The 26770-nt window shown below is 45.5% G+C and overlaps 2 protein-coding genes across 3 annotated transcripts in view; one reads left to right on the top strand and one right to left on the bottom strand.

Annotated features, from left to right (window-relative positions):
• Nucleotides 1-26770, bottom strand: part of mib1 (mind bomb 1) — a 92303-nt gene that overhangs the window by 5726 nt on the left and 59807 nt on the right. For both annotated transcript variants that reach the window (XM_068378058.1, XM_068378065.1), the window contains exons 7-8: nucleotides 21425-21599; nucleotides 17447-17591 (exon numbers count right to left, since the gene is read on the bottom strand). In XM_068378058.1, the coding sequence (XP_068234159.1) occupies nucleotides 17447-17591; nucleotides 21425-21599 (320 nt within the window). The remainder of the gene's footprint in view (nucleotides 1-17446; nucleotides 17592-21424; nucleotides 21600-26770) is intronic.
• On the top strand, nucleotides 14641-16115 carry LOC137645251 (uncharacterized; the record flags this gene model as incomplete). The annotated part of the gene is made up of 2 exons (XM_068378074.1): nucleotides 14641-14729; nucleotides 14900-16115. Coding segments are annotated over 2 exons (1305 nt in total), but the record flags the coding sequence as incomplete, so codon positions are not given.

Genomic DNA, 26770 nt, shown 5'->3' with positions numbered 1-26770 from the left:
GTTATTGTTGAGGCGCTGGAGGCTTGTAGGGTCTGGATGTAAGCGCCTTTGGAGGAGTGAATCGTGATTCGACTTTCTCCACCTCTCACCTGTCCGTTCCCCGTCCTTGGGCTCAAAACAAGGTCTTTCCAAGGATGGAAGAGTGTTTGAGCTTGTAGACATCCATGGTTGGAACTTCCGAGAGGAACCTCTCGGTCACTACATCTCAATACTTCAATATCGAGTTTGTCCATAAGTTTGAAACTTGATGAGCCGGGAAACGATGGTGCTCGTGCCCAAGAGGAGGAAAGTTTCCATGACCTTCCTGGAGCTCTCCTTGGACAAATTCTCGGATCGCAACAAGATGCCCAGAGATCCAAGCCAGACGACCAGCCACGAAGTAGCCTGCATGGCACACTTTGCGGCTTTCTCATGGCTTAAGATCTCCGAAGTCGAGAATGTCACCTGCCGGGCGGAGAATTTCTCGAGAAAAAAATTCCCTGGTAAGCCCCTTCCCCAGAATGGTGGAGAGGAAGGGCTAAACCTGGTTCCCCCATGATCTCGAAGTACGGCTGACATACGCAGTGTCAGCGACTCCCGCTGGAGGGAAGGGGATCGGACGATCCTGATGAGTAGAGATGATGGGGCCTGCCTGAAAAGGAGAAGAATGTTGCCCAGACCTCTCTGAAGCTTCTTCCTGCTCCTGCCCGTGCGCTGCTTTGCGTCTACAGGTGAGAGATCATGCCGCAAATGATCTGGAAGTACGCACCCAGAAGACTCGCCAGGTTGCCCGCGTTGCGAAACCCGACGGGAATCGCGGACGAAATTGCACTGGCGCTCGCGCGATGGAAAACCGATGGTTCGCGCCCGGGCGAACATGGGTGCGCATGTGCGCGGGAGCGCGGTCGTAAGGGCGAGCGCAGGCGGCCAGGACTGGTGCTCGGGCGCCGGAAAACCGTTGGTTCGCGCGCGGGCGAACATGGGTGCGCATGTGCGCGGTCGTACGTAAGGGCGAGCGCAGGCGGCCGGGACTGGCGCTCGCGCGATGGAAAACCATTGGTTCGCGCGCGGGCGAACATGGGTGCGCATGTGCTCGGTCGTATGGACGAGCGCCCTTGCAGGCACGCGGGCGCGTGGTCGTAAGGGCGAGCGCAAGCGCCCGGGAGACCGATGGAGCGTAAGCGAGCGATGGCGCCTTGACGAGCGATGGCACCTTGACGAGCGATGGCTCGTAGGCGGGCGAAGGCGCGTTGACGAGCGATGGCGTGTCTTGGCAAGCGATGGCGCGTTGGCGAGTGGTGGCGCGTAGCGACCAATCGCGTACAGGAGTGTTAACGCGTGGGCGCGTAGGAAACCTACGACGATTAAAGCGTTGGCGCGTTGAAAACGCTTGCACGCAGGCGAAGAATTGCGCGGGCACTTAGGAGATCGCCGGCGCGCAAGGAGAGCCCAGGGGTGCCTGTGAGTGCCTGTGCGCTAGCTTAGGTGTCTCCTGGGCAGCGCAGTGTGAAGTGGAAGCATGCTGGTGCGTTGTCGCGCTGGAACTGGAACCGCGCGTGGGCGAGCTTGGCGCGAAACTCCAGAAGGGTGCTGCGAGTCCAGAAGAACCTGTGAGCGCCTGTGAGCTAGCGAAGGAACTTCTTGAACTGCGCGCGACGAGGCAGGAACCGGGAGATCGTAGGCGCGTAGTTGCGTGGCCAGAAGATATGCGCGGCCAGAAGATATCAGCGAGGGAGCAGAACCAGAGAGATCGTCGGCGAGGAGGCGAAGGAATAAACTCCTTGCCTGCGCATAGATCCGAAGATCGTGGGCGCGTGGGTGAACGTCGGTGCGTATTGCGCCGCCAGGAAAGGGGGCGCAGATGTGCGCTGGCGAGCAGGTGAACGTGGAGTTCAGTGAAGAAATAATCTCCCTGCTTGCGCCCAGATCCGGAGATCATGGGCGCGAGGGCGAACGTTGGCGCGCATTGCGCACATCAGAAATGGGCGATCAGATGTGCGCCGGCGAGCAGGCGATCATGGGCGTTCAGGAGACCGTAGGTGCACAAGGCGAGTAGCCGCACAGAGGGTCCCAGAAGACTGGTCCACAGCAGGAGAGTATTTGCGAACTATTTCGCACGAGCACGCAAGAGAACGAGGTTGCACAGGTAAAAACCTGGCACTAAGGGACTTACTCACATTGTGAGATATGCCTTAGCCCAGAAGGGACCGGTGCCCGTCGGGGTGTCACTGCGCATCTACGTCCAGGAACGGAGATGGGAGACAAGAAGGTCTGGCAGGTGTCGGAGATCGCGAATTATCTGCCGAAAGGTCTAGCGAAGCAGCTGTAACGGTCTGTTCTCATCGAGGAGGATCCTCTGCGGCTGAAGATGAAGACGACCACGAACAGGAGCACCATCATCAGTCCTCCGAAGAGGAGTCTCTGTTAGTGAACTCCCTGAGGGGGAGAGACACTCAAAGGAGAGACCGTTGGACTCGGCTGCCCTCTCGAAGGATGTTCAGAGGGGGAACTGAGCCTTCAGCAACATCAGCAACAACAGCAGGGGAGTCCTCCGATGAGGAGTCTCTAAGAGTGTCCTTCTCGCGAACAAGAGACTCTCTCGCGAACGAAAGAGGAGAACACTTCGTAGAAGAGACCAGAAGAACTGATGAAGGCGCCCCTTAGGGCCGTTGGATCAGCAAGGTGACCATAAAGAGAAACCCTCCGAAGAGGAGCTCCTGCAGCTGCCCAGCCCCTTGAGCGTAGCTGCAAGTGCGACCGCTCAGCACCAAGAGCATAATCGCACGAATTCCATGGTCCGGCCTTGCAACCGCTCAGACCCTAGAGCATGGTTACAAAAGCGGTCGCTCAGCACCAAGAGCATAAACGCCCGAGGACCAGGAAAAACCAACCAGGTAATTATTAAGGTAAGAGAAGTTGCCCCCGCTGAAGGGGAAAAAACTCATACCTGGGAAGGGAACCTCCCTCGGAAGGGAAGTTACCCACCCATGAAGGCAAACCTCCTGAGCGTTCTAAATGAACTAAGGAGCTGACAGTTGTCACGGGAGAACTTCTAGGAGAAGGGAACACACCCATGACAAAGTCGTAGAGGAGGCGGCAACAGCAGACTCCCCAGGCCCAAACAGGACAGGTCTGCTTCGTTGGCACATGAGGCAAACGAAAAAACTACAGTTAACTGAGAAAATAAAATAATTAGTTAACATTTATTCCCTTGGGGGAACTCTGAAGAGGAGCCCCGAAGGAAAAGAACATAAGAATTACGCACCAGGAATGCGCCCTCCTCCCCCACTGACACTCAGGGAAGGGGGGGAAGGCGGAGAACTGTAACAAAAACAGAATTATAACAATTATAATTATGTAATTCATCTAAGAATGTTCACTAATAGTAAGAACGAATGAACCCCGAAGGGAAGCGTTCTACACAGACACTGAAAAGTTAACAAATACAATTAGATTTGATTAAAAATAAACGGAGTAGCAACTCAACCCGCAACGGGAAGGAAGCTACCATAATACGAAATAGTAATAAAAGGGTGAACTACTTCAAGAGAGAGAGAGAGAGAGAGAGAGAGAGACCGTAGTCAACCAAACTCCCATGTTCCCTACGCTGATAGACCAAGTTCCCCGTACGGAAGGAGGAACAGCGGAGAAACAGATAAATAAATAAAGTCCAGCGATGACGATTCCCCACGGCACCCGCCGAAGGGAAGACCGAAGGACCAAGGGAAAGATCGCGACCCATGAAATGTCACCGTGGGGGCCTGGAACCACACGGAGATGTTGTCGTACAATTGAGTGGACTTCCTACACACACACACACAGCACAAACATTGAAAAGGAAATTTACTGTATTTCTATACTCAAATATATACACAAACATAAAAATTTTTACATATATATTAAGTATAAGAAGAGTAAGTAATTAAGTTAAAGACAAAACATAAATGGCTGCCATGCGAGGACGGGACAGAGACGTCTGTACATCGTCCGAGCCAAAAGTGAAGTGAGGCAGCTAACCAGTGTGTGGGGGGGAGGGGTAGCTAGCTACCCCTCCCCTATCCCCGTGCTAACTAGCGCGAGGGTAGTTTAACCCTCGTTAAAATCTAATGGCTCGTCACTTCAGCTACGCCGAAAGTAAACCCTATGTAAAGAGCGTGGTTTGTATTTCGGTTACGGAACAAAGTTAATTTCCATACCAGACATTCCAATGTATGGTTAATACAGTGATATACTAGTAAGATATTGAAATCTATAGAACATACAGTATACAAATCATCATCATCATCTTCTACGTATATTAATTCATTACTTCTCCACTCATCATCTCCCACTTCACAATTCATACTCCTCAGCCATGTAGGTCTGGGTCTTCCAACCCTTCTACTGCCTTGTGGGGCCCAACTGAAAGTTTGGTGAACTTATCTCTCTTGGGGAGTGCGAAGAGCATGCCCAAGAGAGAGAGAGAGAGATACATTGTCAGTTGATTGTTGACAATTAGGGATGAGCCAATGGAACAGGGCAAATCCCAAATGTATAACAGAAAATGAAATGTAATAATTGGCATACAGGAGAGATAACAAAATACTAATGATTCCTGAAACCCAATTTAAACTAAGATATAAAATTCTTGTATTTCTTTAACCACTTTATGATGTAGAATTAAAGTGCCTCAGGGATGTAAGTACACTTGAATCAGTGTAAATTATCAAAACTCTCTTCCGTACAGTAAGCATTATTGCATCTGTTAAATATGACAAATTCGTAGATAATTTGTATTTTTCCTAACTATACAAACCTTAGCTATATACATGGGGTAATTACTTCGGCGTAGCTGAATGACGAGCCATAAAAGTTTTAACAAGGGTTTACTACCCCGCCGCTAGTTAGCGGGGGCTAGGGAGGGGTAGCTAGCTACCCCCCCCCCCTCACACACACAGGTGAATGCTTCACTTTGCTTAGAGGTAGGACTTATCCGGGGACAGAGCTGGCGGGCACATATGTGTAAATAGCTAAGGTTTGTATAGTTAGGAAAAATATAAATTATCTACGAATTTGTCATTCGTTCCGTAACTGAAATACAAACCACGCTATTTACATGGGGTGACTCAACCCTTAGGAAGGGCGGTAAGTCCCCTGCCATACTGGCTTTGTCATTGCCCGGAGACCCCAAATTCGAGTGTGTAAGTACTCAAGAAATAAGGGGTCCCTGCTCCTCGCTGGCATGCTGTGAAACTGCTGCGGCCTACATAAGCTGTGTGTGAAGGTGAGAAGTGACTCGTCCAAGGAAGTTGACCTGGAGTTCTTCAGATGGAAATCTAGGCTAGGACTCTCCCAATACCACCTCGTCAGGGTATGGGGACATGACAGTACAGTATTACATTTTAATACTAGGAACACAAGGGAGCATGGCTTACCTGCAGAGGTTCGAGGTCAGCAGTGCAGAGAACCCAGGATGCTGCTTTCTCCAGGGGAGGAGAGAATGAAAAAAAGAATAAGGGCCAGACAGATCTTTTCATTCACGCAGACTAAAACCGGGTAACAATGCCCTCAACCTTCTGCTACTTGTCCATTAAGGAGCCTGAGGTTAGACCAGCTGTTGTGCAGCCACCAAAGGGCCGATAGAGAACGTATCGAGCCTCCTGTGTGTCACGTCTTGCAGGTAGTGGGCTGTGAAGGTGGTCTGACGCTTCCACACCCCAGCTTGAAGGACCTGCGTCACTGAATAATTCTTCTTGAAGGCCAGGGACGTAGCTATGCCCCTGAAATCATGTGCTCTAGGGCGACGTGACGGAGGAGGGTCAGGATTCAAGGCCAGATGTATCACCTTGTGAATCCAGGCTGAGATGGTATTCCTGGTGACCCTCCTCTTCGTCTTCCCAATGCTCACGAACAAGGCTCGCACCTGGGGACGAACTGCAGCTGTTCTTTTAAGATACAACCTCAGACTCCTCACTGGGTACAGTAGGAGATGGTCTGGGTCATCTGTTACAGAACAGAGACTCGAAACCTGGAAAGAGTCGAACCTGGGGTTCGGCACTCCTGGATTCTGAATCTTGGCAACAAACTCAGGGACGAAGCTGAACATTACCTCCCCTCATCCCCTTGAATGGGCGATGTCGTACGAGAGACCATGATGCTCACTGACTCGCTTGGCCATGGCCAAAGCTAGCAGGAAAACCGTCTTCCAGGTAAGGTGGCGATCTGAAGCCTGGCATAATGGTTCGTAGGGAGGTCTCTTCAGAGACCTGAGAACTCGAACCACGTTCCATGGAGGAGATCTCACTTCCGACTGAGGGCAGGTAAGTTCATAACTCCGTGAGAAGGGAAAGTTCCAGCGAGGAAGAAATGTCCATTCCTTTAAGCCTGAAGGCAAAACTTAAGGCTGAGCAATAGCCTTTCACTGCCGAGACTGAAAGGCGCATTTCCTCCTGCAAATACAAGAGGAACTCCGCTATTGCTGGAATAGTGGCATCGAGGGGAGAGATACCCCTTCCACGACACCAACCACAGAAGACTCGCCACTTCGCCTGGTAGACCCCTGCGGATGACTTGCGCAGGTGACCAGACATCCTGTTCGCAACTTGTTGCGAAAATCCTCTCTGTGAGGAAATGCTGGATAGTCTCCAGGCGTGAAGTCGAAGTGAAGCTACGGCTTTGTGGAAGATGTTGGTGTGTGGTTGTTTGAGTAGCTCGTGACTTGGAGGGAGTTCTCTCGGAACCTCCGTGAGGAGTTGCAGAAGGTCCGGGAACCAATCTGCGTGATGCCATAGCGGAGCTATCAGGGTCATTGAAAGATTGACTGATATTCTGGTCTTGTTGAGCACCCTCCTCATCAGACAGAACGGGGGAAAGGCGTACACATCGACGTTGTCCCACCGTTGTTGGAAGGCATCCTGCCAGAGAGCCTTGGGGTCCGGGACCGGGGAGCAGTACAGCGGGAGCTTGAAATTCAGCGCTGTAGCGAACAGATCCACCGTCGGGGAACCCCACAAAGTCAGGACTTTGTTGGCTACTTGAGGATCCAAAGACCACTCGGTACTCACTATCTGCGTTGCTCTGCTCAGACTGTCGACGAGCACATTCCTTTTGCCTGGAATGATGCAAGCCGCTACCGAGATCGAGTGGACTTCAGACCATCTCAGGATCTCTACTGCAAGATGGGATAGCTTTTCCGAAAAGGTACCTCCCTGCTTGTTGATATAAGCCACCACCGTGGTGTTATCTCTCATCACCACCACAGAGTGGCCCGCCAGGACTTGGTGGAACTTCTGAAGTGCCAGGAACACGGCCTTCATTTCTAGCAGGTTTATGTGAAGGTACTTTTCTGATTCTGACCACAGGTCTGAGGTCCTGTAGTTCAGAACGTGGGCTCCCCACCCTTTCTTTGATGCGTCCGAGAACAACATCAAATCCGGGGGAAGGACGAGAAGATCCACTCCCTTTCGTAGGTTCTCATCCACCACCCACCACTGGAGGTTCATCCGTTCTGCAGGACCCATAGGGATCAAAGTGTCTGGGGAATCGTGACCTTCATTCCACTGGGACTTGAGTCGCCATTGGAGGGATCTCATTCTGAGGCGATCGTTGGGAACAAGACGGGCCAGGGAGGAGAGGTGGCCAAGGAGACGTAGCCACGATTGGGCTAGGAGTTCTTCTCGATTGAGGAAAGGTCTCGCGACCTTCCTCAGCCTTGCTATCCTGTCGTCTGAAGGGAAGGCTTTGTGGAGATTGGTGTCTATGACCATGCCTAGATATACCAGTTTCTGAGAGAGCTGCAGAGAGGACTTCTCGAGATTTACCATGATCCCTAGATCCTGGCAAACTTCGAGGAGTTTTTCTCGGTGGCGAAGAAGGGTTGCCTCCGAGTCCGCTAGGATCAGCCAGTCGTCCAGATAACGAAGGAGACGGATGCCAATCCTGTGAGCCCACGAAGATATGAGGGTGAACACTCTGGTGAACACCTGAGGGGCTGTGAAGAGACCGAAACACAGCCCCTTGAACTGGTAGATCTTGTTGTCTAGGTAAAATCTTAGGTACTTCCTTGAAGACGGATGGACTGGGATTTGGAAGTATGCGTACTTCAGGTCCAGTGTACACATGAAGTCTTGTGGTCTTACTGCGAGTCTGACCGTGTCTGCCGTCTCCATACTGAACGGAGTCTGCTTGACAAACCCGTTCAGGGTTGAGAGGTCGATGACTGGTCTCCAGCCTCCAGACCCCTTTCTCACAAGAAAAAGTCGACTGTAGAAGCCTGGGGACCCGTCTACAAACTCCTGGAGAGCGTCCTTCATCAACATGGTCTGGACTTCTGCCCAAAGGGCTTGCCCTTTTGCCAATCCCATGGCAAGAGAGCTCAACGACACTGGATTCGCTGTCAGGGGAGGTAGAGAGGCTGTGAACAGGACGCGATAACCCAGAGCGATCACGGAAATCGTCCAGGCATCCGCCCCGAGTTGCTGCCACCTTGTCGCGCAACTTTGTAGGCATCCCCCCACTGGTGGACATGCAGGGGGACTCCCAACCCTAGCGTTTACGGCCTCGGCCGTTTCCTCTAGGGTTCTTGCCTCCCCTGGAGGACTTCTTGCTCCTTCTGCTCTTGGCAGGAAAGGGCTTAGACATCTTCGGCTTCGCTGCAGTGGTCTTCTTCGTGTCCTTAGCTGGACGGGGCTGTTGAGCCGCTGGAGGTTTGTAGGGCCTCGATGTCAGGGCCTCGATGTCAGGGCCCTATGGATGAGGGAATCCTGGTTGGACTTCCTCCACCTCTCAGCGGTAAGCTCCACGTCCTTAGGCTCAAACAAACTCTTACCAAACACAGAAGAGTGTCTGAGCCTGCTAACCTCCAAACTGGGAACCTTCTGGTGGAACCTCTCAGCCACAGCGTCCCGACGTTTGAAAATCGTATCGGCCCACAAGCTCGAGACTTGGTGGGCCAGAAACTCAATGGTCCGTGTGCCTGAGAGTAAGAAAGTCTCCAGTGCCTTCCTGGTGCTTTCTTTGGAGAGGTCCTCAGACCGCACCAGAATGCCCAGAGACCCCAGCCAGATGTCAAGCCACGAAGTTGCCTGCATGGCACACTAAGCGACCTTCTCCTGGCTTAGGATCTCAGTAGCTGAGTAGGACACGTGCCGGTTGGGGAGTCTCTCTAGAGGGACTCCCCAGTGAGTTCTTCCACGGAGTGATGTATTGGAAGACCCAAACAAGACTCCTCAAGGATCTCAAAGTACCTCCTCTGATGGACTCGAGGAGGAGGGAGGAACTTGTTACCGGCGCTGGATCTACTGGAGGAGGCAAGCTCAGAAAGCTGGCCCTCGACCTTGTCCCTGGCACTCTTCATCCCCTGAGACCAGGGCAAAGCTGCACTGGCCCTAGAGGGTTTCTGGGTGCCGTAGACGCGGTCCAGGACCGTGTCCTTACCTTCATGAGGAGGATTATCAGGGTCTGGGATTCCGTTGAGGTTCCTCATGAGGGTCAGGACGTCCCAGAATGCGTGTTCTGACTCTTGGTGCTCTCCTCCTGAAGGACTGGCAGCGAAGTCTCCCGTCCCCAGTGGCTCTTCCTGGGGGGACATGTGGACATCCTCAGAAGGTCTAGATGGCTCCTGCCTGATCCTTGCTGACGATTTGGGGATCGTCTTAGAGTCCTTTGGTTCCCTCTTGGGCGGGATACAGGACTCGAGTAATAATGGGTGCAGGCTCTTTTCCACCCCTGGACAAGACGACTTCTCAGGGAGAGGCGGAGCTTCCCCCATTGGTGCGATGGGGGAATGGTCTGGCTCGTTCGACTCTCCTGAGGATGGGTAATCCTCATCCGCAGGGGAGGGAGAGAAAGTCTTGGGGAGAAGGAGCCTTGCGCAAGGATCTGCGAGGAGACAAAATAGGCCTTGGAGGTGTTTCCACGGGAGAGAGACTTCTCTTCCTCTTCAGGGGAGAGGAAGCTGCCACTGATTTGCAACCCATGTCAGAGAGGGCGGGCTTCATCGCCTGCACAAGACCTCTGACCAGGGTACCGAACCAGGGCTGCTGGCTGACAGTCGCGCTGTCAGACACTCCCTCTGGAGGGAAGGGGATCGTTCGATCCCTTGGAGGAGTCGACAAATGCGGGTTTGCCTGTGAAGCTGGAAAGAAAGGGTCCTTAGACCTGTCCGGGAACCTGCCCCCTCTGGCAAGCGTGCTGGTCTGCGCTTGTGGGGAGGGGAACAAGACGAAGACCTGTCCGCCTGGCGACGCTCGCGCTGGAGGTCGCGTGATGGGCCCTGGTCAAGGTCGTGCACGAAAGGATCGCGTGACACAAGAATCTCGCGCTCGCGCGTATTGGCGTGGGCGAGAGAGGGTGGTGGAGTGGGCGCGAGGGCGCAGTGGCGCATAGGCGAGGTCACAGGAGCGTGGGAGCGATGGCGCGCAGGAGATGGTGCGGGCGCGTGAGCGCGCGCAGGAGCTGGAGCGGGCGCGTGGGCGCGGGCGCACGTAGGAGATGGCGAGGGCGTGTGGCGTGCAGGAGCCGGAACGGGAGGCGGCCGGATGCAAGGACGCGCAGCATCCTGATGCGGCCCTAGAGGGCGCGAGAGGACAGGGGCGCCTGAGCGCGTATCCGGAAGAACCGGGCGAGGGCGCGTGAGTGCCGGTTCAGGATAGCGCGTGGAAGGGATGGCGCGTTGGCAGGCGCTGGTCCGAAAGGACAGGCAAACTCGCCTGTGGGCGCGCATGGCGCGCATCAGGATGCAGACGCACTGGTGTGCGCTGCTGCGGTGGGCGAGCAGGACGCGCGGTTTGATGAGGGCGCACAGGTGTGCGCTGGAGGGTTGCAGGGGGCGCCTTGATGACTGGAACTGGGCGCGCAACCGGAGCGTGGCGCGCAGCTGGAAAGCGTGCAGGATCACGCGGTCTGGAAGGAGAGCCCTGGGGAGCCTGTGAGCGCCCGTGCGCTAGCTTAGGTGGCTCCTGGGCGACGCGCTGCAATGTGGAAGCCCGCTGGCGCATTGGCGAGCGCGTGAGCCCTGGGACTGGAACTGCGCGGGGGCGCGATTCGTGCGTAACTCCGGATGGGCGCTGCGAGTCCAGAGGAACCTGTGAGCACCTGTGCGCTAGCATAGGAACCTCTCGAACTGCGCGCGACGAGGCAGGAACCAAGGAACGCTGGGGCGCAGGTGGGCGCTTGTGCGCAGGTGGGCGCTGGCGCGCTGTCACAGGAACTGCTGGAGGGCGCCGAAGCGCAGAAGGATGTGGGCGCGCAGGGGAACCCTGGCGCGCACGCGGGCAGGTGAGCACTGTGACGCTAAGACAGGAACAGCGGCAGCAGCAGGAGGGCGCGCAGGAAAAACCTGGCGCTTGAGGGCAAGAGGCGCGGTTTTGCGCTCAAGGCCCTTCAGCCCCGAAGGGCCGGTGCCTGCACAGTGGCAGGATCAGGTGACGCGCAACGCTCATCCGCAACGTCGAAGGGTGACGGCAAGTCAGCAGGTCTGGAGGAAGACTGGTCACTGTGTCCCGAAGGACGACCATCATCCGAAGGGGATCGCGAACGATCCCCGGAGAGGTCTAAGGTGGTAGCTGGCAGGGTCGGCGAACGGCGTGTCGTCTCCTCCGCAGAGGACTGTGGCGACGACGAGCCGAAGAGGCGCCTCCTAACTCCCTTGTGAGGGGAAGGAAGGCCTCTACGGTGAAGGGGGAAGGGGAGGACGAGCCTTCCGCCTTATACGCCCACGAAGGGCCGTGGGATCAGCAGGCTGACCATCAAGGGGCCTCCGCAGAGGAGTCTCTGTAAGTCAACTCCCCCGAGGGGGAGAATCACCGGCAGGAGAGACCGTGGGACTTAGATCCTCCCTCGAAAGGTGTTCGGAGGGGGAATCTAAGCCGTCAGCTACCTCAGCAACAGGAACAGGGGTTGACTTGACCCACGAGATGTCTCTGTCACAACAACGTCAACCACAGACAGGGGATCTATCCCTGCTGTAGTTGGCGATTGCTTGACAGCTGCACCAAGTTTGATCATGTCAAACAGGGCTTCCTTGGAGGGCGAACCCTGCAGCCCCAAGGAAGGCCGAAGCTGTAACAAATCACGATTAGACATATTCAAATCCTCCTCCGGGGGAGGAGGGGCAGCCGCCTCGCTATGGGAGGCGACTACCTCTCCCGCACCCAGAGATCGGTCAACAGCAATACAGTCTACGCTACCACTCACCAGCCTCTCGGAAGAGACCACTCGAGGGGGAGCTTAGGAGGAGGAAAGGGCTACGGAAGAAGAAGTCCTGGAATTTTCTCCCTTCAAAGAAACCTCTGAAGGAGAAAGATCCATTTTAGACTTTTTCTTCAGGCGCCGGGCAAACCTCTCCCACTGGGAGGTAGAACACTTCCTACATTCTATACACACGTTACCACTATCACACCGCTAGCCCCTAGAGTGAGGACATAAGGTGTGGGGATCGGTGTCGACCACCAACATAAAGGTCCCTCAAGGGCGGCCGGGAAGTCCAGGGCATGTACGCATAGTAGTAGAGGTCAACTTCAAACACAGTGAAAAAGAAAAAGCAAAAACAGATTAAATATGGCAGTCAAAGCGAGGGAGAGAGCATACAGGTCTGTTCTCTGCCCGAGCCAAAAGTAAAGTGAAGCATTAACCGGTGTGTGTGTGTGTGTGGGGGGGGGGGGGGTAGCTAGCTACCCCTCCCTGACCCCCCCTAACTAGCGGCGGGGTAGTAAACCCTCGTTAAAACTTTTATGGCTCGTCATTCAGCTACACCGAAGTAATTACCCCATGTAAATAGCGTGGTTTGTATTTCAGTTACGGAACAACTTTTAATTTGTTGAAATGGAAAAGTAGGAAGAAAGCTTTTACCTAAAGAAGACAAAATATTCCCTTTACTAGAAACGTAACACAACTTTATGGCAGCTTACTATACTGAGCAATGATGCAATGGCATGCAGTTTGAGTGATTTACCAGCATATAAATTTTAGTAATGGTAACAAAAGTTCAAAATAATACAGTCGAATCAGCAGTTGGTGAATCAGTGGTTAACAAAGCTCTACTGATGTTTGATAGTTAGGTTGTAATTGGAAACACAATCTGGAGGATCAAGGTATAACACACTTAGTTTTGTGACGATTGGCTAAGAGGTGAGTCTTAAGTGCTAGATAAGTTTATTATTCTACGGCTTTACATTTTATTATTATTATTACTATCCAAGCTACAACCCTAGTTAGAAAAGCAAGATGCTATAAGCCCAGGGGCTCCAACAGGGAAAAATAGCCCACTGAGGAAAGGAAACAAGGAAATAAATAAATGAAGAGAACAAATTAACAATAAATCATTCTAAAATAAGTAACGTCAAAACAGATATGTCATATATAAACTATTAACAACATCAAAAACAAATATGACATAAATAAACTATAAAAAGACTCATGTCTGCCTGGTCAACAAAAAAGCATTCGCTCCAACTTTGAACTTTTGAAGTTCTACTGATTCAACCACCCGATTAGGAAGATCATTCCACAACTTGGTCACAGCTGGAATAAAACTTCTAGAGTACTGCGTAGTATTGAGCCTTGTGATGGAGAAGCCTGGCTATTAGAATTAACTGCCTTTCCTATCTCTTTCCTTCACTGACCCACGTCTATCAGTGTGGGAGTCAGCATTATGTATGTCAGGGGAGTTTCATAGAAATATATGGAATTTTGATAAAATATATCCTTTTTATACCCACCTGACATTAATATACATGCCGTATTCCTCTCCATTGACTAGTGATGTCAACAGGATAGAGAACTAGCTTCGAATTTGGAATTGGAAATACATAGAACCTGTGGCGCACCCAAGCAAAGATTATTACTATTACCAGCCACATTGTCTTAGTACTATACTAGAGGCCTACTATGGGTTTCACAGACAGTGCAAGTGCGATTTTTTGCAATTATTCTGTAACGAACAGTTGTATCAATACGAGATGTTGAGGAAATTTATAGGGGTATAATGAATCGTTAATTATTAATTATAAAGACACTTGCCCCTATGCCAAAGGGCAAAATCTCAATCATCCAGTCACAAAACCGAACAATAATATACAGAACCTCTACCTCCACCCCCTCCCCCCTCCTTTCATCCCTCACCTGCTCTCCCCCTGCTTCAAGCTATCTCTCTCCACCTCCACGCCATCCATCCCTCTCCGTTCTTTCCCTTCCCTTCATGCTCTCTTTCTGAGAAGGTAGCTTAAGCTGCAACTTATTTTGTATGATTTTTTTTTTATATCAAGCACTCTATCTGTCTATCTATCTTATCTAATTATAATATTTATTGTTGTAGATATGGAACAATTCAATCGGTTGTTACCTATCAGATGACTGATTGCTTTAATCACTGGTTTGCTCATCTCTCTCTCTCTCTCTCTCTCTCTCTCTCTCTCTCTCTCTCTCTCTCTCTCTCTCTCTCTCTCTCTCTCTCTCTATGGTATTGGTTATGTAAATAATTATTAGATTGACACCTATCTGAAGGGTTTTGGAGTAGCTGAGTGATAGACACTATGATTGATAGGAAAATGGCTGTTGTATACGTACCTGAGTTTTCTTGCCTTCTTTTGGCCAACCTTATTTCTACTCAGGGCATTAGCCATTTACTGGTATTACGAGGGAGAGCTTAAAGAAGTGATGGCCACCTCAGAACATGTCTGTCCGTATGGTTGCAGAAATGAGTTTGTCACCCAACTCTTCAACTTTTTTAATAAAGAGAAAGCTGACAACTGCCTTCAGATTAGTTTGCATAAGTGACTTGTTACAGTTACTCTATGAATTACTAATAAATATTGACCCTTTCCACAGGACATTCATCAGAGTTAAAGCCTTGATTATACTGATACATTTATTTTCAAGTGATGGATGTTTAAGATTTTATTTTATATAATACATATCTATATAAAGTCTTTCCTTCATACAGGCCTTACCACCGTGTTGCAGCAGCCTTGAGGATGAAATTGAGTACGGTGCATTCAATTGTGTATCGTAGTACTAAGCCACGTCCCGTCACACCACCAACGCCTCCAGCACAGCCTATCTATGACAGTTTCTCTGTAGGAGCCATACGTCGACACATTCATACAAAGTTTGTTGCCAAGAAGGCTTTTACTCTCGCATCCCTGGCACAGAACCTGAAGGAAGAAAGCATCATCCCCGAGAGTACCTCAAAGATTAAGCTATGGCGCCTACTCCACAAAATGGGAATCGAGTATAAGACCACTCAGCGCAAGATGTATGTCAGGAAGGAGTCAATTGACATCATGTGCCAAAGGATACGTTCCCTGCGGGACCTTCAAAGACATAGGGAAGACGGCAGGGAGGTAGTGTACCTGGATGAAACGTGGTTCACAACCAGAATGAGCCATAACATGGAATGGGTGGATACCACGCAGCCTAATACCAGTGCCAATTACAGCCGTCAGGTGCCACCAGGTGAGGGGGAACGTTTCGTGGTAGTCGCAGGTGGTACAGCCGATGGCTTCATTGACGGTTCCTTCCTCACTTTCCCTGCAAAAAATACCAGCGGCGACTACCACGGGGAAATGAATGGCGATATATTCCTACGTTGTCTAACAACTCAGCTCCTGCCACTCCTGGAGGAGCCTTTAGTATTAGTGATGGACAATGCCCCATACCACAGTATAATGACAGAAGATAGTCGTTGTCCCACCACAGCTACCAGGAAATCTGACCTCATTGAATGGTTACAGCGCAGAAATATATCCTTCCCGCAACATGCTACAAGACCTGAACTCCAATACATATGCCGTCAAAATAGGCCAGAGCCTAAGTACAAGGTAGATAACACCATTCGAGATTGGGGCCATGAAATCGTCCGCCTGCCACCCGCACATCCCAAGCTCAATGCAATCGAGCAGGCGTGGGGACACATGAAACGTTACGTGCGCTCCTCACTCCAACGTTTCACCCGAGCCGACCTACATGCCAGATTAGAGGAGGCAAGGATCTCTGTCACTCGCGATGTATGGGCAGGGGCAGTACGTCGATCACAAGCTTTTGAGGATTGTTATCGTTCAACAGATAACATGCATGACAGTATTGATCCTGTCATTATTAATCTTGACAGTGACACTGAAGATGAAGTTGACCTGCTATTAGAAAACGATGAAGACTAAAAAAAAAAATAAATAAAAACACACAAAAAAATAAACAAAAAAAATTAAATATGAAGGTTATGCCCTACCCACATTCGAGTCCCGTCATCGGTCGATACCAATATTCAATCAACTTCAATTAGGGGGGGGATATATGTGGCATTAGGTGAAATAAAGATTTTGTTTCTCATTTCCTATGGATACCTATCATCTATGCTCATACCCAATACCGAAATATGCAATGATATAATTGTGTACAATTACATATTGTTCAAACTCAAAGACAATATATATATATATATATATATATATATATATATATATATATATATATATATATATTTATATATATATATATATATATATATATATATATATATATATATATATATATATATATATATATATATATATATATGCTATTTGGCAAACACTTTAAATTTCAGAAGCATGGGGCAAAAGGACAAATTGGTTAAGCCTCTGTACAACTCCCCACATTAGTAGAAACTGACAGGCAAAGAGAGGGAGAGAGCAAATCAGTGTATAAATAGATATTAATAAGTTAACTGGAGGGTAACAACCACTGAACTGTTACATTTATACAACAGTGCCAATTATTATTAGATTGATGGAAAAAAAAAATCGTAAAAAAATATGTTTAAATCAAAGCAACATTCAGAGAGAGAGAAAGAGAGAAGGAAAGACGTAGGGCAGGTGAGGGAAGAAAAGAGAGGGGAGGAAGAAAATGGGGGTTGGAGGTGAAGGGGGTTGTAGGCAGGCGGAGTTCTTCCAACCTGGTGTTCTTTTTCTTGCTTGGCTAATGAGTTTTGCCTCTTGGTATAGGTACAAAAGTCTTTATTATTTACAATAAATGATTCATGATACTCCTATAAATTTCCTTACTGGGTGTAATGCACTATAGTAAAATCTCGTACTGATACGAGTGTTCGTTACAGAATAATTGCAAAAAATCGCACTTGCACTGTCTGTGAAACCCATAGTAAGCCTATTGAAAGGAAAGATGATGGGAAGCGTTTCCTTTTGGGGTAAACGTTGATATTAAGCAGGGCTTCAAGAGAGAAGCTCAATGAATATTAGGTGAGTACAGATATAATAGGTATCAATATCAAAATTATATTATTTGTTGGAACAAATTTTAGCAAATATGGTAATATGCTGTATGGCAACTGAAATTACCATATTGCTAGAAAATTACTTTCCAAGCAAATATTAATTATTCCACTTAACTATGAAACAATATTCTGTTACACGAGATGATTTCACACCAAACTGATCTCTAACCAATGAAACACTAGAATCTTACAAGTTTAAAAATATACTGTACAACATACCTCCACTAGCAGCCCCCGGGACAGCTCCATCCGAGGCTACTTTTGTAACTGCTGCCGGATTGTATGTCCAAGAAGTTCCGCAAACCTCCACTTTAAGGTCGTTGTCATGATATATTTGTTGAACACGTCCAATTTTACCAAGGGTCTAAATCAGAAGAGAAATTCAAAGATCTAAATCAGAATAGAAATCCAAAGGTATAAATTAGAATAGAAATTCAAGTCTAATCCAAGAGATATTTTAATGCAAGTAGGTTTTTGTTTTGAAATAATGAAGATATCCCTGCTGTATCAATATCAGAACTTAAAAGGTATCTAAAATCATATTTTACAAATATGACTAATATTCATACTTTCTAATAATTTCAAAATGTTCAAAGAATTTAGACAATCATTTTTCAAATACTTTAAAATGAAGTCTATGTCAATCTCTAATAAAAAATCCAGTTATAAAAAGTGGGTCTGGTACACATGGAGTATACTGATATCTTATATATATACCATGTTCTAGATGTACTCCCCTTACATGGCAATTATCTAATAAAAAATCCAGTTATAAAAAGTGGGTCTCTGGTACACATGGAGTATACTGATATCTTATATATATATACCATGTTCTAGATGTACTCCCCTTACATGGCAATAATTAATAATGACAGTTTTGCTCACAGAAAACTTGAAGTCCTTTTTATCAGCCCACACTATGATTTTGTCAACTATGAGCTAAATTTCGCTTTCAACCAAAGACATTTTTGTTTCAGCAAATATGGACAGATCATCTACAAATGGAATGTAAACAATATTTTGGGGGACGATAGTAAACATTCCATTCACAGCAAAAGTAAACAGTCACACTCAGAACACTACCCTGGCGAAAGTCATTCCTGACATTGTCTATCGGACAAATTATTCTCAACTTTTTCAATCAAGAATCATCAGTTACGGAACAACTTTTAGATTTGTTGAAATGGAAAAGTAGGAAGAAAGCTTATACCTTAAGAAAGTAGGAAGAAAGCTTTTACCTTAAGAAGACAAATATTCCCTTTACTAGAAACGTAACACAACTTCATGGCAGCTTACTATACTGACCAAAATATACTGTACAACATACCTCCACTAGCAGCCCCCGGCACAGCTCCATCTGAGGCTACTTTTGTAACTGCTGCTGGATTGTATGTCCAAGAAGTTTAGTTCATAGTTGACAAAATCCAAGTAGTGTCATAGATTTTAAAGGTAAATAAAATAAGGATACACAGTGATGTTTAGAAGCGAATACTATACACCTATAGCTGTACATGGTGATGGACTTTTCTCATGCTGAATCTTAGGCTTTTGGTTCACTGCTCTGGCCTAATTCTTTGCTGAACTAATAAGCTATTTAGCACATCCTAGAGAGATTAACTTTATATTAGACATGTTATCCCTTTAACCCCCAGGCTATTTGAAAATTTCCAACCCTTAACCCCCAGGGGGTTATTTTTTTCCCAGCACATTTTGCAGTATATTTTTTTTTAAATTGCTCTAACAGCCTTAATTTTTGTCATGGAGAGGTCAGGTTGGTCTCATTCTCTTGGAAAATGCCTGAATTTTTTCAAAAAATTATAAAAACATGAAAAAAAAAATCATATAGCATTTTTTTGCAAGGACGTACCAGTACGTCCATGGGGGTAAAGGGATGGCTTTTGTGATATGTACCAGTACGTCCTTTGGGGGTAAAAGGGTTAAGGACTTTTCAGTTTCATACCTAGAAAAATTCATCAATTAATTTTATAACTAAACCCCAATTAACATATCTGGTATCAAATACGCTGTTTCCATAGCCAGGTCTAGAAAAGTTACGGCAAAGTTTACCACTAGTGCAAATGCCTGAAGGATGGCCAAACTTTAAACAATGAAAGCAATGGAAGGATTTATGATAACAAAAATGGGAACTTCAGGGTCTTCAAAAGCCGGGATAATCAATGATGTTTTTGAGACCTTATATATCTTCCATACCTCTTTCTGGTACATTTCCATTATTTACTCATAACTAAAATTACATATCTCTATTGAAAATGACTCCTCTTCCAAAATTATAGGAGTTTGATGTCCTTAGTCAATTTACTATCATTTGTATTTAGGTTGTTAAGCATTATGCATTGTGTGTTTGATTTAGTATAAATCACATTTTTTTTTTTTTACCAAATCAGGTAATATCACCCTAATTGTCCCTACTTTCTTCTGCTAAAATCTGCATCTTTGGAAAAAAAATTGCAGCTTTCCCCTCTTTACATTTCCATGAAGCCACTTGATGGCTTTGGTCTTCTTTGATTCTCAATCATTGGGCCTGTAAGACTCAAATTTTGGCAAATTCTTTTCACATGGAGTACCCTCAATATTGGAAGAATTGACTTTTATGATTTCCTAAACTACATCTAGCATCAAAGGACTCTGCCTATTTGGAGAATGGGATCCAAGCTTCCAACTTCTCGCTTTCATCAAAGTTCATCTTAACCCTTTTACCACCAGGCTATTTGGAAACTTCCAACCCTTAACCCCCAGGGGGTTATTTTTTTCCCAGCACATTTTGCAGTACAGTATAATTTTTTTAAATTGCTCTAACAGCCTTAATTTTTGTCATGGAGAGGTCAGGTTGGTCTCATTCTCTTGGAAAATGCCTGAATTTTCTCAAAAATTTATCAAAAATATGAAAAAAAAAAATTTTATAGCATTTTTTTGTGAGGACGTACCGGTACGTCCATGAGGGTAAAGGGATGGCTTTTGTGAAACGTACCAGTACGTCCTTGGGGGGTAAAAGGGTTAATGTCCTTAAGTCCAAATAGAAGAAATTCTTTTGACAATGTTTCAAAATCAGCTGCAAGTGAAATTAACCTAACATGGAAGACACAACATTAAAGTTTATTAATTTTAGATATTGTCTTTTTCACTAGAGTTGCAGATTTCTTCAATGAAGGGTTTATCAATACTAGCTTTTCTTGGCTATTAATCTCATTTGCAGTGTTTACTTCATGCTTCAAAGATTATTTATGTTTACCAAGCACCTGATCCATTATAGTCCATTTCTTTTAGCGATGCATATTTGCACCGACTCGCAGCGGTGCCCTTTAAGCTCGGAAAAGTTTCCTGATCGCTGATTGGTTAGAATTATCTTGTCCAACCAATCAGCGATCCGGAAACTTTTCCGAGCTAAAAGGGCACTGCTGCGAGTCGGTGCAAACATGCATTGCTAAAAGAAATGGACTATAGTATTCATGGTAGCACCAATTATTTGGTCTTTAGTCATCTACTAAGGGGACTGGATATGGTCAACACTGTCAGGGGTTCATCAGGGGATCAAGGAGATGGGGATAGAATATTTATTTCATTAATCATTTTTCTAAGAGGGAAATGATGAAAAAAATTAACAAAACTAATGGAAAAAAATAATCTCATGAAATGAAAAAAAAAAATTAAAAAAACCTACTGTATTTGACAAACTGGAATAATTCCATTTGTCTCAGAGTAAGCTAAAGATACAGTGGTCTCAGGGGAGGGGGCTGCTGAGGGGTGTTAACCCCCCCCCCCCCCCCCCACGAGATAGGTAAGGGTATTGCTCCTAGGTCAGGTTATGTGTTCTTTTGTTTGTTTCCCTTTTAAAATGTGTTTTTTCAGTCATAACTTTTGGAATGTTAAAGTCAAACATCTTTAAAATATGGGTTTCCTTCCAATCATTTGCATCAGAACTGTTTAATGTACCTACAAATACAACAGGAACATTTCTTATTTTCTTCATTAGGAATATTATGTTATAGTAAATGTTTATTCACATTTTAATTACTGACCCGGTCTGTCCCAACCAACTATAAAGGCTCCAAGTTCCTGACTACAAAAGCTAATTTCTTAAACAGATAATAGTTAATATTGTACACTTATAATCAAAATTAATACTAGAAACTAAACCTTAATAAATATTTGAATGATAGGATATACGAAGATACTAACCGGTACCATAGCTTCTGCCCATTCTCCATGTCCTCGTTGAAGAATCTTGATACGCTCTAAGTCCGCGCAAATTTGCACGAGGTCGCCTACACTGAATTGTTGACTGGTACTACTTTCATTGCTCATCACAACACCACCACCAACTTTTGTGAGAACAGCAGGGTTGAAAGTCCATCTAGAATTTCATGTGCAAAACAAGACACAATTAAGTCAAACTCACATTAATTACAATAGAGACATTAAGGTATAAAAATATATGTGACAAGCACCTCATCTTAAACTTTTTTTTTTCATAATCCTAATATTTTCTAATTATATATCTGCATTCATTTATAACATTTATCGGATATACTTATTCACCCCTAAATCAAATATTTTCACACCAAACTCGTTTTTAGACTACCCATTGTCTGGAAAGTTTCCGATACACTTTTCTGACAATTCCCAAATCTTCCGACTACAGTATACCTATACCAGCTGCACTTTATATTTACTAGATGTCCAGAGATTAAATACTGTGATCATTGTGATTGTAATAATCCTCCTCTAGGATTTAAGGTTCCTTACGCTTGGTAGCTGCAATGGACAGGTCATTGCACTATTGCACAGGAGAGGTCATTGCACTGTTACACAGTGTCCCAGAGACTCAATATACATATGATTAGCATAAAATCATTGGGCTCACTGCAAATTTGATTTCTGGGCTGCCCAAAGGCAAGAGCCCGGGTCTTACACAAGGTAAGGCAATCTATACAGACAGACTGCAAATTTGCATCCTACTCTTTCAGAACCAGCCTTGATAAATTTAAGTCCCAAGAGGATTTTGTTATTAGTAATTCATACTCACTCACAGTGAGTAAGGAATTTTCCCATAATGCTTCTAAAGGAAGTGAGGCTCCTGTACCAACCACAAACATTTCATTCCAGCAAGAGTTGGGAATTGTTGAACCTTCAATTTTAATAGCTTACCAAATGGTCCACACATGAAGAATCAGTGGAAGAAACAAATGGGACCACCAAGGTCACTTCCCGATTAGGTAAGCTGTGATATTTTGCAGCTCGAGCAAAAGGAATTGATTAGTTAAGACCCTTTTCTCTGTAGCTTTCCAAATTTTTATAGTAGACCTTAAAAACTCTAAACACTTCGAGAGAGAACCATCTTGGAATAACTAATCCACATATTGGTTTCTTTCAATTGAATGCTTAATTTGCACTTCTCTGGCTTCTTGACCTGGATACAATCTTGTCTTCACTCTCATATAAATCAGTTTCAGCACATATTTAAATACTGTAATGTGGAAAATCTCAAAAATTAGATTTGATATGTATCTTTGTAACAGATCTTACAGCATAAATTCTGAATTAATAAACGGTATACACCAAAACCTATGTCCTTAGCTTTTGTAACTCTCTCAGACTATAACAGTACTGAGAGAACCTTCTCACTGGCCTTTCAAATAATGTGTCAGCATCTCATCCAAGGGATCTAAGACAACTTTCTTGATGGCATGCATAAGAAAATGCCAAGAAGGTTATTAAGTTTTATTTCAAGTCATACAAACTGGTTATTTGCTTTGCTCTATACTAATACTACTGTAGCAGCAGTAGGACAGAGGGTCTCTATTTCAGGAAAGGTCTCATTCTTAGCGGTATTATCATTATCTCTTTATCTTGTTTACCTCTCAAGAATTAATTGCATTCACTCATTTGCAAAAAACTGTCTTCTGCTACTGTATATCAGACCCACAGCTTCCCATACAGGATCTACAGCCGATAATACATTAATGTCATTAAGCTATGACTCCATATCCTTATGAGAATCAAGTTATGATGCTCATATTGATCCATAGGATCTCTGAAGCAGATCTGTGGCCATTATTATTAAAAAAGGGATTTTGACGAAGGAAAAATCTATTTCTGGGCGAGGAACCTGTGTCACCCAGTGAAATGCTCCTATTAAAAAAAGTCTTTTAATAAAATTCAGCTCATCTGTCCCTCCTGAATAACAATTTGAGCTAACTGTGAGTGATGCACTTGTTAAGGAGCAAATATAATTTTTCTTAAATACATTAGATTTTTCAATACAAAGCAATTAATTTTCTTGCATCTTTAAAGACAGACGAGACTTGACCCAGTCAGTTTTTTACATGGGACCAAGGCATCAGCCCACATATGCTCAGTACCACACAGGATGGTACCAAGTTTCTGTTTCAGATAACTGAAACATCTGAACATTAAAAAATAAACCTACTTGGGCTAATTATACATACAGTAGAGTAATACATTAATAATTAAAATAAACTTGAATTAAGTCTTTAAAAAATTACTGTACATACTTTTGACAAAATCAAAATACAATAAACTTTGAATGATTGCCATAGGTATATGCAATAATACTGAGGGAATATACTATCAAAAATAAAAAATCCGTACTTCTTTTCTAAGAGTATCTGCAGCAAGAAGAAATTCAGCTGATGTATGGTCAAAGATGTCACCGCCATAATTACTGTTGTCAGCACTTTGGGGACAAAACCAAGCTTTTGTGAAAATCCCTGTTTAGGGAAAATTTCATTATGGGGTATCTCACGCCTTGATTTTATTATATGATGCAAAATCAGGTGCAAATTGCATCAGAAAATATGTTCTAAAAGCTTCTATGTCGTGACCAAAGTGGGTGTTTCCAAGAAAACCAATCAGGATGCAGAAAATTAAAAACTCCTTATATGTTAATGACAACTGCCCATCATAATCAGCTCCACCCAGACAGGGGTATATAAGCTTCCAGAAGAGACTGTCCAGACGAAATAGGAATGACGGCCAGACAAAATAGGAACAACATCCAGACAAGACAGGAATAACATCCAGACAAGACAGGACCAACATCCAAACAAGACAGGAATAATGTTCCAACAAGACAGGAACAATGTCCAGACAAGACAAGAGTAATGTCCCAACAAGACAGGACCAACATCCAGACAAGACAGGAATAATGTCCCAACAAGACAGGAACAACATCCAGACAAGACAGGAATAATGTCCCAACAAGACAGGAACAATGTCCAGACAAGACAGGAGTAATGTCCCAACAAGACAGGACCAACATCCAGACAAGACAGGAATAATGTCCCAACAAGACAGGAACAACATCCAGACAAGACAGGAATAATGTCCCAACAAGACAGGACCAACATCCAGACAAGACAGGAATAACATCCAGACAAGACAGGACCAACATCCAAACAAGACAGGAATAATGTCCCAACAAGACAGGAACAACGTCCAGATAAGACAGAAGACAGAAATAACATCATGACAAGATAGAAAAAAGTTAAGAAAACCAGAAGTTGGGCAGAGCCAAGTCTGACGTTTCCTTCAGATGATAAATACCTATCTCTAAAATCTTGTCATGTCCAAAGCAAAGAGAAGCAGCCAGCCCTTCCTGCTTGTGATGAGAGGTAACCAACACTCTCTCCAGCCGGTGTGACGGTCTGAACGATCCCCCGGTCTCAGAATTCTCCTTGATAATCTGCGCATGCGCGAACATTACCGTTTGCCAATGCGTACGAGGTTGACGTTTTATTTTCCTGTAATGTTAGCGTGCGCAGCTCAACATTACCGCTTGCCAGTACATACGAGCTTGATGTTTTATTTTCATGCGAGCGAAGCGAGCTAATGGCGGAAAAGAACCATTATACAAAGTCAAGGAGAATTCTGCGACCGGGGGATCGTTCAGACCGTCACACCTGCCCTCCCTTTTACACAATCTCTGAATTCAGGGAGAAAACATTTGTTACCTCATCCTGAAACCACTTCTGTAACATCTTCGAGTCTGAAGTTATCCTGCCAGCTTCAGCTGAACTTCAGACGTCCTTCTGCAACGTTCTCAAGCTTAAAGTCACTATACCAATGACATATGAGCAGCTGAAGAATACTCCCCAACATTCCACTAGGTATATTATTACTGTTCAACTTTCCTGCCAGTTCCCCTTACCTAACAATATTTCTAATCAATTTGATATGACATTGAAAGTAAAGGAGGAGCAACATTAACCCTTTTACCCCCAAGCTATTTGGAAATTTCCAACCCTTAACCCCCAGGGGGTTATTTTTTTCCCAGCACATTTTGCAGTATATTTTTATTAAATTGCTCTAACAGCCTTAATTTTTATCATAGAGAGGTCAGGTTGGTCTCATTCTCTTGGAAAATGCCTGAATTTTATCCAAAAATTTATCAAAAATATGAAAAAAAAACTTTTATAGCATTTTTTTGCAAGGACGTACCGGTACGTCCATGGGGGTAAAGGGATGGCTTTTGTGAAACGTACTAGTACGTCCTTTGGGGGTAAAAGGGTTAAAAGAACCTGTAACAATTCTAAGATCATAGCAATGATACAAGAGGGTAAAATTGAATAAACAATTCTCAAAACGTTATGAAAATACAATTTCAGGAAAACTATTGATCATTTAAGGCACTGTATTCCTACACCAAAATTCTATATATTGTATTTTTTGTTTGCCTAGATTAAAAAGGAAAAATGTTATTTTCATTAGTAAAATAAATTTTTGAATATACTTACCCGATAATCATGTAGCTGTCAACTCCGTTGCCCGACAGAATTCTACGGAAGGGATACGCCAGCGATCGCTATACAAGAGGGGGGTGTACTCACAAGCGCCACCTGTGGCCAGGTACTGCAGTACTTCTTGTTGACACCACTTCAATTTTTCCTCGGTCCACTGGTTCTATGGGGAGGAAGGGTGGGTCAATTAAATCATGATTATCGGGTAAGTATATTCAAAAATTTATTTTACTAATGAAAATAACATTTTTCAATATTAAACTTACCCGATAATCATGTAGCTGATTCACACCCAGGGAGGTGGGTGAAAACCAGTGTACATGTATATCAAGAAGCTAAGTATCCCGTATTTCATATTATCAGTTATTCAAAATAACAATGAAATTACAAGTACCTGGTAAGGAAGTCGACTTGAGCCATTACTCTGCCTTAAATAAGTTCGTCTTCCTTACTGAGCGCAGCGTTCCTCTTAGGAGGCTGAACAACTCTAAGGTGCTGAAGTATCAAGGGCTGCAACCCATACTAAAGGACCTCATCACAACCTTTAACCTCGGCGCTTCTCAAGAAAGAATTGACCACCCGCCAAATCAACAAGGATGTGGAAAACTTCTTAGCCGACCGTACAACCCATAAAAAGTATTCAAGAGAAAGGTTAAAAGGTTATGGGATTATGGGAATGTAGTGGCTGAGCCCTCGCCTACTACTGCATTCGTTGCTACGAATGGTCCCAGGGTGTAGCAGTACTCGTAAAGAGACTGGACATCTT

Source organism: Palaemon carinicauda, chromosome 1, assembly GCF_036898095.1.
Source record: "Palaemon carinicauda isolate YSFRI2023 chromosome 1, ASM3689809v2, whole genome shotgun sequence".
Classification (NCBI taxonomy): domain Eukaryota; kingdom Metazoa; phylum Arthropoda; class Malacostraca; order Decapoda; family Palaemonidae; genus Palaemon; species Palaemon carinicauda.
This window is presented reverse-complemented; position numbering and strand designations above follow the sequence as displayed.